The sequence below is a fragment of the Vulpes vulpes genome, chromosome 1 (assembly GCF_048418805.1).
Source record: "Vulpes vulpes isolate BD-2025 chromosome 1, VulVul3, whole genome shotgun sequence".
NCBI classification, from domain to species: Eukaryota; Metazoa; Chordata; class Mammalia; order Carnivora; family Canidae; genus Vulpes; species Vulpes vulpes.
Genome location: NC_132780.1, coordinates 57,643,227 through 57,658,657, shown reverse-complemented (window position 1 = coordinate 57,658,657; position 15,431 = coordinate 57,643,227). Strand labels below are relative to the sequence as shown.

At 35.7% G+C, this 15,431-nt stretch overlaps 1 protein-coding gene across 1 annotated transcript in view; it reads left to right on the top strand.

Moving 5' to 3' along the window:
• Positions 1-10,040, top strand: part of RNF217 (ring finger protein 217) — a 130,975-nt gene extending 120,935 nt beyond the window's left edge. Inside the window, exon 6 of the mRNA XM_072765060.1 lies at positions 324-10,040. Coding sequence (XP_072621161.1) covers positions 324-397 — 74 coding nt within the window. The 3' untranslated portion in view covers positions 398-10,040. The remainder of the gene's footprint in view (positions 1-323) is intronic.
• Positions 10,041-15,431: the final 5,391 nt, after the last annotated feature.

The window sequence follows — 15,431 nt, the reverse complement described above, 5'->3', positions numbered from 1 at the left end:
GCAAATGATGCAACTAGGGATAGTAAAGAAGTCAAACCTAGGATTATATATTTTGACAGAAAACACAATTCCGTGTTCAAACTGGTGTCATAGAGGCTCTTAGAAGGAGGAGAGAACCACAGAGAACTAACACGGAATGAAATCTTACAGAAGTAAAGAACATTTCATGGCATAGGTATCTCCCCCCTGTTCATCTTTATGCATTGCTAAATGGCGATTATTTGTAAAAGACTGCAAGACAAAAAATGGAAAGTGGGAACTGTTCAACTATGTAAACCTAAATGCCTCTCCTCCTAATTTGTTTTTGTCTTTTTCCCCCTCAGGTTTATTTGTATTTCCTATCTATTGCCTTTGTAAAAAACAGAGAAAGAGATCACGGACAGGAATGCACTGGTAAAATGCGGATGATTTCATGTAACTAGGCCAGGCCGGGTAGGAGCCACACAGAATGGCACACTCATCTGAGAGTTCACATCTTGAGAAACACTGCGTCCTGTCCCATCTCCCTGTGGTTCTCTGCAAGCCACAATGCCTCTCGTGCCGGTGCACTCCCTACATGGTATCCTGTCCTTTCCTTATACAGTTGCTGCTTTTGAAAAATGGTCACTTTCATAGACTATAAATATCTGTATCATAGCTCTGACCTTCTTACTGGTTCTTGGAAGAAAATATTTTAATTAAGAACCAGTTATCCTCAGAATTGTCTGAGCATGCCTCTCTTAAGCGTTGTTTGGACCCTCTTTGTACCTAAACCTCCTTGCAGGCCCTCTTCTGAGACTTGGTGTGAATAGCTGAAATCATCCCACCTGTACAAACAAGCGAGGCCACTTTTCAGAAGATGAAGGCTCACCATATGCACCTGTTTTTACCTGGGGCCCAAGCAGTATAATTCCTCCATCCTTTGGATGCTGTAATTGTTAGAAATCTCAATGCCCAAAAGGGAACTAATGAAACAAAATTACTGAGAAGAATCATGAGTTACTGAAGTGTATATGTGCAGGGGTGTGAATGTGTGTGAATATAAGTATCTATATTAAAACTAGGTCCAATAACCTTGTATTTGTCAACTTCTATGCCTCTACACTATTTTTCCATTTTTTCATAGACGTATTTAAAGAGGACCGTTCCTTTCTGGGCATATTTTGGTAATATGCTGAATTAAAGTCAATGTAGACAACAGTCTATTTTGATGTTGACCCTTTCTATTCCTTGCTCTCTCTCTCTCTCTCTCTCTCTCTCTCTCTCACACACACACACACACACACACACACACACATACACCAGAAATTTGTGCAAGGTCACCTCAAAGATCATCAAACTTTATTAACTGATGAAACTGATAGGCTGCTTTTAGGAAATTCTCAAGGCCAGAATGTTCAGTCTTTTCAGATCTTCTTATATTTTGGCATACATGCTTTACTAAATGAACAAATCCTTCAGATGGGATTATTTAGTTTAAAAAACAAATTCGCTGTAGCAAAAACTGCTTAAGCCTTTAAACAAATCACTGTTCTAATTTTTTAATCAACTTGTAATTACAAATAATTCTGCTTTAGGTCAAGTTGTGATAGTATTGGTAACCCCACCCACTACCCTCAGCTCTCTTTCTCTCTTTCTCTTTTTTATCTTTTTAACAGTCCCCAAGATTTTCATTTAAAAAAATACAGTTTTGAAGGGTTTTTCTTATGCTTACTGCTCAAATACTATCAAATGTGTTGATATCTTTATGGATGGAATCATTTGAAAACACAACTTTTTGTGTGCATGGGTTTTTCTGAAATAGAAACAGTTTTGGAAAAATGAAGGAAATATCTTCAGGAAGTTTTACCAAACTGAGATGTCTTTAAAAAGTAGACAAGGATGAGCAACTGAACTGTTATTCCTTTGTTTTCATCATGAAAGTTCATCAGAATAATGGGTAAAGACCCCTAAGAAGTCTGAAGTTTGTGCTTATCTCCAAATCCTTAGAATCACCCGTCTGCATCAATGTAGCATTATTTGTCAGCAGCCTTATCTGAATCATAATAAATTCTGTGATAAAACATGCATTAACATGGATAGTTTGTCTTGGGCTCTGAAATAGAAAAGTACTTATCATTTTTATTAGGCCCAAAAAGTCCATGATAGTGAAGTTTGCTTGCATGGATAATGAGCTAGCACAATTCCACTTCTTCTGAGTAACACTCAGAAGAGCTATCCGGCGATTTCTGGACTAGTCTACGTTCAGGTAGAGGAGAGGGTGCCATTTATAACTCTACAATGGCATATTTCTAAAGCATGACATGCTGCAAGAAAAAGTGATGCTCTAGTTTCACGAATTCATCTTACCATTCATCCATACATCCAACCATCCATCCATCAAAGAAATAATTTTGAGTGCCTATTGTATCTGCTCCAGTATTAAAACAAGAGAATGAAAATTCCTATCCTAAATCCTTGTCATTCTGTCATAAAAGTGCTTAATTTTTGTAAATTCATTTTTTCTGGACTTAGGTCTTAGCTTGACAATATGTGAATGTTATGAATTCTAAATCTAGTGGATATGTGTATGTATCGTGTGTGTGTATATATATATGTAATCCTACATACACACATATATAATATTTCCTTAGCTGCATATAAATACAAATGCCACATACATATATACCAACTGGCTAAATAATATACTCTCTGGTCTTAGATAATCTATTTTCTTAGGTTACTGTATCTCTTGTCTTTGACCTACTCAGGGATTTTTATTCCTTCCTTTGAATAACTTATCTTTTGGAGATACTTTTATATTATTTAGAAACGTTCCAATTTCCCAGCTACAAACTGGTATCTGTTATCAGTGAAGGCTCTTTCACCAATGCTTGAGATACTGTACACAGTGTTGCACAGGATTTTCATTTTTCTATTTCATAGATTTTTTTAAAATTAATGTATGCATTTTTCTCTTTCAAAGTTGGTATATATTGGGCTTTTCCCTGATAGTGACTTAAAATAGTAATTTGTAAACGTTTTTACTAAGTATTGTCAAAGAAAGAAGAAAATAAGAAGGATTATTTATATGTTGGTGCCAACATTGAACGTAAAACAGTAGTAACTTTTGGGATAAATTCTAAAAGCTACTTTAGAAGAAGAAGCGTACACATAAAATAAATAGCATTCTATCCAAAACTTGTCACTTTTTATTGTAAATGTAATATATACTCCTTTAAAAAAATCAAACCCTATAAAATTATAAAATACAAATTCATCTTCTCTGCCCCACCCCTTATTTTCTAGGGGTAACCACTGTTAATGTTTTGATATGCATCCTTCCAGAAACTTTCTGCAAATATATGTGTGTTTGTGTATGTCCATGTGTATTAGTTTTATACAAATAGAATAGTAGTCTTAATATTCTATGACTATTTTTCACTTATTATACATTAATAGACACCTTTCCATAAGTGTTTAAATAGAGTTACCTCATTCTTTTGTAAATTACTACATATTCCATTGTGGGGCTATCCTTTACTTAATTAGTCCCTATTGAATGGACATCGAGATTGTTTTTACTTCTCTAGTACAAAGCATCAGCGAAGAACTTTTACATATATTTTTATCACTTTATGTACACATTTCCATAACTTTTGAAATTTGTTTTTTATAAGATATTTGTAATAAAATTTTACTGTGTTTTCAGTGAATGAAACCATATATTTGAGACCCTTTTCTTGGAGAAAAAGAAAGGTTATGTAGGAGTTTTTAAAGAAAACCATCTTTTGCAGGATAATTTCCCTCCTGCTTGATTAGCCAAATAAATATATGGCCAAAACTCATAAAGGAAAGTCCATCTTATTCCAATAAAGAAAATGCAATGAGATGTCTATAAGATAATGTGGGATGCCTATAAGATCCATGGATATTTGGATTGCCCCTTTTTAAAATTTGAGGGATTTAAAGGAAATAGCTAAACTGATAATGTTTGGCACATTTTTAAAACACTATCCATGTTCATGCATGTTGCACCACAAAGGAACTTAATTATGCCATTGTGAGAAATAGGAAGCAATATATTGGAAATCATGAATGATCGCAGTTATCTACAAAAAATAAATCTGATTATTTGTAAGGTTTGGTAGTTTGTTGGGATGCTTATAAGTCTGGAAGAACATGAAACACTCATTTTATGAAGAATCCCAGAAGCTTCCTAAGACGTTCTGCATGTGGAGTTAAGAAGAGAAGAAGGGTCAAACCTTTTGGTACAAGCAACCGCTTGTTGCCACCACTTTGATTTTCTGATAGGTGCTATTGATCCTAAAGATAGAACAGACAGGAAAGCAATCAAAGATAATTAAACACAACAAGATCACAACCTTGTTATCTCTCACTGTGCTTTCTGGACTGTGGTATCAGGATTCAGCGGTGTCTATCTGGAAATGGCCTGTCCTCTGCCACCTGCCATCTCTTGAGCCCCAAGCCCCTAGCTGAGCCTTTATCATTCAGTACTACCACCCAAATATATGGCCCCTGGCTCCCCTAAAATATCATCAAACCACTGTAATCTTGTCCAGTCAGTCTGGCTTTTCTCCATTCCTCTGCTGACTCTAATTAGCTCCTCTTCACTGCAAAAGAGGAGGAAAAATGAGACGGGTGAAAAGCTCGCTCTGGCACGTGCAAACCATCAATATCCCTTCTTGAGCTTCGTCAGATTAAGTCCATCTGCCAAGATATTGATCCAGCTTCTCCCTTGTCAAACATCGCAGTTGTGTTTAACATTTGACTTTATGCTGCCTGTTAAATTTATAATTATAGAAAAAGCTAGTGGCCTAAATGAGATTGACATCCTTCATTAAGTACAATTTTTTTAAATCATGCCAAAAGCCATTTTATTTTTTAATTTTATAGCAAACTGCCCATATGCCTTAATGTGAGTCTTTACAATGGATTACATGCATATGTTTTTTTACCTGCTGCTGAAATCTATCCGAGTTATTGAAAGTAATTTTTCTTGTTGTCAGCTTTATTGTTTTGTGTTAATGTCTATTATAAATATAGCCTTAAAATTCAATAATGCACTTTAAAATACTTGTGCCATTTAAGTAATTTGACAGAATTAAAGAAGGGGTTACATATATTTTGATGGAGACAGTAGAATGACAGTATTAGTAAATATAAGTCACCTCTTTAAATTTGGGGTGAGGAGGAGGGTAGAAATCAGAGCCAAAAATTTAAAACAAGTAAAACATCCTCAGAAAAAAAAAACATAGCTAAGTTCCTGAAATTATACTAATTCTAAAAATTGATATCAGGAGCTCAAACATAACAGGTAATTAATAAATGTTACCTAATAACCTAGCTGTAATGTTTGTTAAAATCTTAAGTTCACTTCTACAGCATTTTAACTTCATTTTCATTTTTCATGAAAACTATAAAAATTCCACTGGCTAGAAACGTAGTATATCAAAACTATCACCAATAGCCACCTTGAGCATTATTTTTTTAAATTTCTGTAATTTAATTATGATCTCCTTCCTCTGGAAAATAAGTTGCAAAATCCCATTTTTCATACATACATCTAAATTATATAATAAAACTGAAATAACTTTAGAGAAGCATTAACGCGTGGTCTGAACCAGAGTTCTAAACTTTGGGATTTATTCAGGATTGTGAAATGTGACCTTTTCAAATGCAAACCGATGATGCAAATCCTCAAAGGAGAAATGCAGTAGAGCTCCTTTATAACTCTGGGTTTGAGGATGGGGCTAATACACATTTCATAGCCAATTGTGAATATGGGACTGCTACTGTAGATCCCTGTTATGAGAGTAGTACTTTAGCCGACTTTATCAAAATCCAAGAAGTAGAGAGTCACATAGTGTGAGACTTGTAATTGTCTGTTTGGAGCATTAGCTGAAGCCGTCATAAATCACACAGCTCTTAGATCCTGGTACTGATTGCCAATTATAGAAGGATGTAATTATGCATATCACGATCTATATTCTTTTTAATTTTTATTTATGTTTTGGCTAAAAAAGTGACTGTTTTGAGAATAATATTACTTTAAAGGCAAAAAGGATTATTTTTTAAATACACAAAATATTACCACTGCCTCTTTTTTTGTCACTTCCTTTCAGCTTATAAAAGAAATTTAATTAGGTATATTTAACTCTGCAGCACTTAAATCATACAGACTTACTGGCATAGAAAATATTTTTGTTTTTCAAGTTTATCCCACATTTTTGTCACTGTTTTATTTTTGTCACTGCCATTATTAAGTGACTTTCTTCCCTGTTTTTGAAGTAATGCTCATATACTTCAACATGAAGTTCCCGTTTTCTTTAGATTTCCTAGTAATCTAGGTTTTTCCCTCTTCTGTCCCCTTCCCGTCTTGGCCAACTGTGGATTAAATTCCATCTCACCATTAACTCTGTTGACTAGTGAAATGAAATTCAAATTCTGAAAGGACTCCATAGTTTGGCTCTGGTAGTAAATTCACCTTGGCGTACTTTGTAAATTGAAATATGTGAGGAGCACCCCTCTTCTTGATGGGATTTGGAGACCCCTGCCTAGCCCCTCTGACAAGAAATAAAATGAACAGAAGATGTCAGTTGGATCAGAGAGCCTATAATACTCTAAGACCAAGCTTCAGAAATTGCTTCATGAATGTTGTAAAGTCAGTGTTGTGTTTGCTTATTAATTGGACAGATAGCGCATGTGGATATTCATCAGACCTGATCCCAAGTCATTTATGATTCATCCAAAATGGCCACGTGTCTGGTTTTGGGTCTTTGTGTCAGCAAAAAGTCCTACAGCTTGGACTTGGGGCTGGCTTTAAGTAGTATAGCATTTGTATATAAGATTTGAGCACGGGTTCATACTCCGTGAACATTATTAGACATTTTGATAATATAAAGTAGTAACATTGAATGTACGTGACATTAGCCTTATTCTAGAGAAACCATTTGTCATTTGCAAATGTTCAACATCTTCAGTGATATGATTTAGGTATAAGTAACATTCAGGTATATTTAGCATAGGTTGGGTATATGTTATGGAAGAGTCCAAGGGAAAGTCAAACTTGGGTGTTAAGGGCCCCAGTAATTGTTGAAATAATGTTATTTCCAATTTCTCCTTCTAGCTGAGATCCTGTGCTGTTGATCATCAGTTCCCTGGAAAGTTGTTAGGTATTCACCTAATGAAATTGTCTCAATAGTCCAGTCAAATTCTTAAAAATAATATTTTTTCATTAACATATTACTTCCTCTATGTCCAAATATACTTTAACTGCTTCTTTCAAGTAAAAACTATCTAAATGTTTTATATAATATATTTGAATTTTTTAGTTTTTAAAAAAATAGGTGGCTTTATAAAGAAAATTCTAGACGAAGTATCATGAGTTTTTATCAGCTGACTACAAACATTTTCCCTCAGGCCCCTTTTTTAAGTTTCATATGGCAATGCTTTAATTCTGTTATTAGAACATTTTCATCATAATTAAAATTCTGTATATGGCATTGAAAAGAATAGACCAATCATATTTCTTATGACCCAGAACAGTAATTGGTTTATATATGCACATTACCATGTACCTTGACAAGAACGTCTTATAGATTTTTAATGTAAAAATTAATTGGCAAACTTGTTGCTTATTTGAAATCAATTATTAACAAGTAGTAAATTCTGAAAGATCACAGAAATAATGTGTAGAAGGAACACAACAGTGGAATTAAAATGTTAATACATTATTAAGAAACTACAAGCTGGTTTTGTTTTTATTTTAAATAAAATTGGGCATGAGATATATTCATGAAACAAATATATTTATATGTGTATATCTATTGCAAAACTATGGGGCAATTAAATTATTCATATTCTCTTTTTTCAAAAGAGTGTAAAATGCTAAAAAGAAATAAATTTCAGTGTTTAATCTGTTATTGCTATATATTCAGAAATTACAGCTCTAGATATAGCCATTTCCCATTCGAATTATCATAATATGTCCATTTTAATTATATTCTCATGAACAATAGCAAAGGAGAAGAAATTTCTGAATTTTAAAATGAACGACTCTCACTAGTGGTTTCTAACGATCTTGTCCATCATTTCATTAAATTGTGTATTTTTTGTTTTCTGTAAAATTTGTAACCAATTTCCAGGTAATATAAATTACAATATTTCTCATGTTTAAAATGAGCCTAGCTGAAAGAGATTTTCTCTTTCAATGATATTGGAAAATGTGTATGTGGTTTTATTTTTTATCTTTTTCTACATTTCATTTGTCATACTATTAACTTTGGTATTCATAAAACTATGTGGAGGAAACTATTTTGAGTATATTTTTTAAAAGAGGCAGGAGAAATAAAATGAGAAACTAGATGGTAATATTATGTAGAGATCCCTGAAAGAGAATTGGAATAGGAAGTAACAAATCCCATTGAGGTGAAAATGTTGGAAAATAGGGAGTATTCGAAGACTTTAACTTCTTACATTGTTAGAGTAATCAGCTTATTTCCAAATGAATATTTCCTGCTGTTGTCTCCATGAGTTGTGATTTTTGTATAATATATAATTTCCCCCCCTACCGTGTCAATGTTTATGCATTAATTACTGAAAAGAAAGTAAGGAACGGGGAATAAATTCCCTTTTCCAATAGCACTAATGTATACTTCCTTAACCTTCCATATGGTGCTTTGTGTGATGAGAGTATATAACATTTATATATGTTATTAGTGCCTTATTTTTTTCACTTGACTTTATTTCTTACCTAAAGAGCCATATATTTTTTGTGAGTGTTCCTTGGCCCCTGTATTTAAAGTGCTGATGAGACAGTGTATCTTTAGTCTTGTATATAGGCTGCATTTGCTACCTTAACCCACTGTACTATCTCTGGAACAGCAGGTTAGCCAATATATTTTTCTTAAATTCAGTGTTTATTTTTAAGCTAAAGAATTTTTTAAAAGGATATTAAACATCATAATTTGAAGCCGTTATTATTGAAATGTACTTTTAAACTGCAAAAAAAGAAAGGAATGCTGATTATTAAAATTTGAAACGTAGGTTGGAACGGCTGTCAGCCTTTATAGCTCCAATTAGGACAAAACTACTTTACAGAAAAGCATTAAAAAATAAAAGTAAATATATGGAGCTTCAGGAATTTGATCTGTTTCCTACAGCTTGTCTTTGGCAATATGTTATATGTAATCTACATCTACACAGATGTGGAACCACATGGTGTTTGGCTATATACATGTAATCATTCACAGTGGGCTTTATCAATACCAAGATATTTTGTATAATGTTATTTTGCTCTTCTTGGTCTTTGCTTTTATGTTAGCTTTATATAAAAAGCCGGTTTTGTTGTATTCTTCATGTATCATAGTATATAATTGAACTTTTCCTGATGAATGTATGGTGAATAATTAAAATAAATCATGTGCTTAGAAAAGACAAAGACACAGGTTGTATATGAAAATATGTGTACATATTTGACAAAGATAAAAAGAGGAAAAGAATCTTCCTGCCAACAGATATGTCCTGCTGGACAGGACTTGGAAATTAACAGATTTTTTTTTTAAGCAGTAAAATTTAAAAATCTATTACCTCAAGAATTTTCAGTGGATACGTGTCAGTGTACTGCTCCTTGTTAGCAAATACAGTCTCACTTGCTGCTGGCAGTAAAAACAACCCAAGTGTCAGATCACACAAATTTTAGGGGCAAATCTTTCAAAAGGTGGATACTTTGTGATATTCTGGAGTCAAATTTTGGACTTTTGGTCATGTCCCTATGGCCTTTTGTTGTGGTTGGGCTTCTTTTTTTTTTTTTTTTTTTTTAATTGTTTTTGGTTGGTTGTTTTAGAATGGAAGGGTAATCTTAATTATGAGATCAGATCTCATGGAAGGATATAATGACACTCTACTTGGATGAAAACTGTAATGGGAATCAACTATTTTTATTGTCACTGTATGAGCTGTTGTATGGATTCCTGTGGAGTGCTGTTTACTCGCATGATGTGTGTGATACATCATGCAACGTTATCTAGCAATGCTTAATAAACGTTTTTAAAAGAGAAGACTCTTGTCCTTTTTTCAGTACATTTGGAATTTAAAGAAATGAAAAGGTAATATTTGACAGCGACAAGATTATTTTCTGTCTGACTTATTCATTCATTGAAAATCCATTCAATATTATTTATTCAGTTAATTTTTTTTTCAGTAAACATGTACTGAGCTCCTGCTGTGCTATAAAAATCACTGCACATGCATTTAGGAGAAGGCTAGGCTCCAACACTGGTGCCAGGCAAGGGTTTCGACAATGGATTCCTATCTTGAATTTTTTGACTAATTTGGTTGGTGATATTAGGTTAGCCACATACCTAAAATAAGGAGTGCAATGGCGATCTCTAAGATCTCTTTCAGCAGTTCAATTTGGATCTGTGCAACTGATTTTTAAAGTTAGTTCAAATGATCCAATTCTAGCCTTTCTCCAACCCAGACAGACCATGTCAAGCGCCTGTGTCTTTGTACAGGCTGGTTCCCTATCTTCTCCTGCTCCACTGAACATCTCCTCCTCCATGCTCCTCAGGCCCAGCATCCTCTCCCACAGAATACCATCCTGGCCGTGCCACACGGGACACATCACCATGGCCTCCTCTGTTGAACATTCTTTGCAAATCACTACTGAACACGGCACTTTGTATTTGTTTCCCAGCGCTGACATAACAAAGTACCACAAGCTGGATGGCATAAAACAACAGAAACGTATTCTCTCACATTTCTGGAGACCGAAGTACAAAATTAAAGCGTCAGTGGGTTGGTTCCTTCTGGAGGCCCTGAGGAAGACTGTTTCATGCCTCTCTCTCGTGTCCGGCAGTTGCCAGCAATCCTTGGTATTCTTTGACTTGTGATGTCTTCACTTCAGTCATTGGATTCAAGGCCCACTCTTGTCTAGTACGGCCTTTTAGGGGGCCGAATTGTATCCCCCAAAATTCACAGGTTGAAATCCTAACCCCCAGCACCTTAGAATGAGACCGTATTTGGAGGTACGGCTTATAATGAGGTAATTAAGGTAAAATGAAATCATATGGGTGGGTCCTAATCCAACATGAAATAAAATTAGAGCAACATGATGACATCTTGTTGCTTCTTTGCCAGCCAGGAGGAGACTACAACCCTATGGTTATCAGACTGAATATAAGACACTTAATTAAATTTTAGTTTTAGATGAACTACCATTACTTTTAGTATAAATGTTTCAAATATTTAATTTATGATATATATTATACATATCCTATATCATATATATGTGTGCCCTTATGCATATGTATATACATGTATAAGTATGCATACCATGCATAATAGAAAGAACATAGACATTTGATCCAGATAGACAAGTTACAAATTTAGGCTCTCCTTTTTAGCTCAGGGAACTAGAGGTTACTTAACCTCTTTGCACCTCAAATTCATCTGTAAAATTAGAATATGCTTACCTAGAAGGGTTGTTGCAGGATTAAAATGCCTGGTAGGTGGTGCCTCAGTAATTAGAACACTGTCTGATATGCAGAGATCAATGGCTCAACAAATATTTTTGAGGAAGTAAAAAAATACTTTCCCCTCTTTCCTATATGGCGTTCTCTAGAAACTTGAGATATTTTCTGGTCAGCCCTAAGACAGGATCCAAGCTAGGCCACCATGCAATCTATGGAGTAGCCCAGACTTCCACTTGGAAAACCCGCTCCACCTCTGTTTCCCAGAATAACCTAGTTCTAGGATGCAGGGAATTCTTTACGATGAACAACCCATTTGATACAAGCATTGTTTTCCTTCTAGAAAACGTGATTGCTTGTTATAGTACAATGGCAGCAACATTTTACATTAAAATTGGAGTCACCTAACCTTTCAGAACCTGACTCCAACTGTTCCCTTCTACTTGTGGCGGTGATCCTAACTAATTTGAGTCTAAGCAGTTAAATAGCAATACAGGTGGACCCCATCTCTCTAAAAAATCCTTTGAGTGGCACATTTATTACCTAGAGCTGGGATCAAATTTTTCTATCTCCTTTCACAGTATGCACTTTTGTGTAGTCACTTGATAATAGTGAAAAATAAAGATGGAAGTACTGTTTATGGACCTGAGGCTGTTTCTTTGCAGAAATAAAAATCATCGTAAAAGAAGATATTTTTTCTTCATGTTTCTATTGCAACAAGGGGTTTTGTTCTTGGCTTGGATTTCTAACCATGAAATTCACATCAGCTAAATGTGATGGTCTGGGTAGTGTCAAGAGGCCTGGATTCTACTTTCTGTTGGTGGGCGCTGTGACCTTGGCAGCAATAGGTAATAGAATCAAACTACAGCAATTAAAAAACCTCCTTCAGCATTTTACAAAGTTAGATCTTACTTTAACAACTGCACAATGGAAATTAGTATATACTGTGGATACTGTTCTTACAGGAGGCCCAGAGGAGTGCACACTGAACGGAAACTCCCTTCTCCCTTCCCTCAAGCAAATTACTCTTGACCCAGAGAATGTTATTAACAGTCCCGGGGTTGTAATTGTGACCCTAAATTAATATGCTTCTTATCCGGACCAGTAATTCAACATCCAATTCACACATCTTGGCTTGCCAAATTAGAATTTTGTTTTGCAAAGTTAGACGAGATTGCATACTTTAAGACGTTGTAAAGCTAGTTTCTCTTAGCTGATCTATTATTTAAATTGGGTACAGGAAGTGCCAGGATGAGGAGGACAGCCCCCCAAGAAATCATCCAGGCCTTCCATGGAGGAGGTTGGATGATTTCCCCCTTTCCCGGGCGGCACAGAGGCCCTTTCAAGGGCCAGAAATAGATCCCCTATTGAGCCTCTGTTTATCTCCTCTGACCATAAAAAGCAGCTGGCCCTGCAGGAAAGGCTGGCGGCTGCAATTAACTCCAGGAGGCCGTAAGCCGAATCCGAGCAACAGAATAAAGACTGCTCAAAGAACTTTAGGAGTCATGTTGCTAGCTCCTTGCTAGAACCATTCAGTCCTCCTCTAAGGAAATCTGTGACCTAAACCCCACACATCACTGTAAAATTTCCTGTGGCCACCAGAAGCACTCAGAATCATTCCATTATTCTTGGAGCTGCTTCATGAGGACTATTTATTGACGATCCACTACACAGCTAAATACCAATGCCATTTGGTTTGATGAAAAACATTTTTGAAAGACTCCATTGAGGGGTCCCTTGTTGGCTCAGTCAGAAGAGCAAGCAACTCTTGATCTTGAGGTCATGAGTTCAAGCCCTATGTTGAGTGTAGAGATTACTAAAAACTAAATAAATAAACTTAAAAAAAAAAAAAAAGAATGGATTGATCCAGTTCTCACCTTCCATTACTTGGTATTTAAACTTTGCTCAATATTAGGCTATAATTAATAATTACGAAAATAGAAAGCAGAATCAGGGGTTTGTGTTTTTGTTTTGTTTTGTTTTGTTTTTTAGATTTTATTTATTGAGAGTGCACACAATTTGGGTGGGGCGGCAGGGGGGAAGGGAGACAGACAAGCAGACTCCCTGCTGAGTGTGGAGCATGACTCCATCCCAGGATCCTGAGATCATGACCTGAGCCTAAGGCAGATGCTTACCCTTCTGACTGAGCCATGCGGGCAACCCCAGAATCAGATTTTTTAAGGCCACTGAAGTCAATAAGAGGTTTCTATTGGAACACTTCACACATTATTGCTAAAAAATTATCAGGTCGTTAAGACACAGCGTTAAATATCTCTCATATCTTTGCTAAGAGCCCTTAAGAACACTCTTCTTGTTTATATACCATACAAATGAATTAATATAGGTCTGAAAAATTGCAATAATCCAATTCATTAGACATATGACCAGGAGCAGAACAGAGAAGTATCAATTGCAAACAACCTGAAACCTATTTCTAGATGGCCGCTTCAACTTAACTTGGTGCTATTACTCTTTAATAAACCCAAAAGGATTTATCAAAAACTGCTTTGAGGCTGAACAAAAGTGCTTAAAGCTTCAGGTAGCCATGTTTTATTATAAAATTCTAGCTCTTGGGATCCCTGGGTGGCGCAGCGGTTTGGCGCCTGCCTTTGGCCCAGGGCGCGATCCTGGAGACCCGGGATCGAATCCCACGTCGGGCTCCCGGTGCATGGAGCCTGCTTCTCCCTCTGCCTGTGTCTCTGCCTCTCTCTCTCTCTCTGTGACTATCATAAATAAATAAAAATTTAAAAAAAAATTTAAAAAAATAAAATAAAATAAAATTCTAGCTCTTTGCATCATACTTCTATTCCATCTACCTAAAATGTGTTTTATAAGACAAAAGTAGGGGTGCCTGAGAGGCTCAGGTCTGCTCGGGGTCCTGGGATCGAGCCCCACCTTAAGCCCCCTGCTCAGCAAGAAGCCTGCTTCTCTCTCTCCCTCTGTTGTTGCCCCTGTTTGTGCTCTCTTCTTTCTCATTCAAATAAACAAATAAAATTTTTAAAAAATAAAAATAAATGTTCTGAGGGGTACTAGTGTAAACCCCCTACAAGGGATCCTTTCTCGTGGAACACAAGAAAAAAATCCAACCACCTGAAAAAGTTGAGAATAAACAAGATCAATGAGAATGTGGTGGGGAGTCAAAATGTGGAGATGCAATCCTCACGGTAGAGAGGGTCTCAGTTCTTGTCCACTAATGATTTTGCTCCAAAGGCATGCTTGTAGAGGGCAGCTGCTAGCATCCCAGTGGAACCATCTGCCATCTTTATCTGCCTTCAGAACTACAGAAAGAAGACAGCGCAAAGGGGATCCCTGGAGGGGAGAAAGCTGGAAAAAGAAGAAATGAATGAAAAGAGGAAGTCTCAGCAGAGAAACAGAAATCGTTAAAAACAGAACCAAATGAAAACTTCAGCATTGAAAAATGTGGTATCTGGAAAAATCTACTGGATGAGTTCAAGAGTGTAATGGAAATAGCAAAGGGTCAGTAAACTTGAGGATAGGTTAATAAAAATTATTTTATCTAAAGAACAGAAAAAAAGAAGATTGAAGAAAAATGTATAGAATCTTAAGGATCTGTGGGACAATATAAAAGTTCTAATGTATATGTACTTGGAGTTCTAGGCAGAGAGAAGAGTTTACAAAGGAACATGACAAAACTTCTCGGAAAATGTTAATTAACTCAGTGGTAAATGATACACATGTGGAAACTCATTGACTTGTATACTTTATAATTAAATATAGGGCTTTAACGTCAATTGTATGTCAACGAACCTGTTAAAAAGTTTTAAATTTACATATACCCGTAAAAAAAAAAAAGAAATGTCTTTCTTTTGCTTCAAATTCTATTTTTTTTTTAATTAGGAAAAATTGGGGGCATCCGGGTGGCTCAGTGAGCTAAGTGTTTGCTTTTAGCTCAGGTCATGATCTCTGGATCCTGGGATCTAGCCCCTGGTCAGGCTTTCTGCTCAGCAGGGAGTCTGC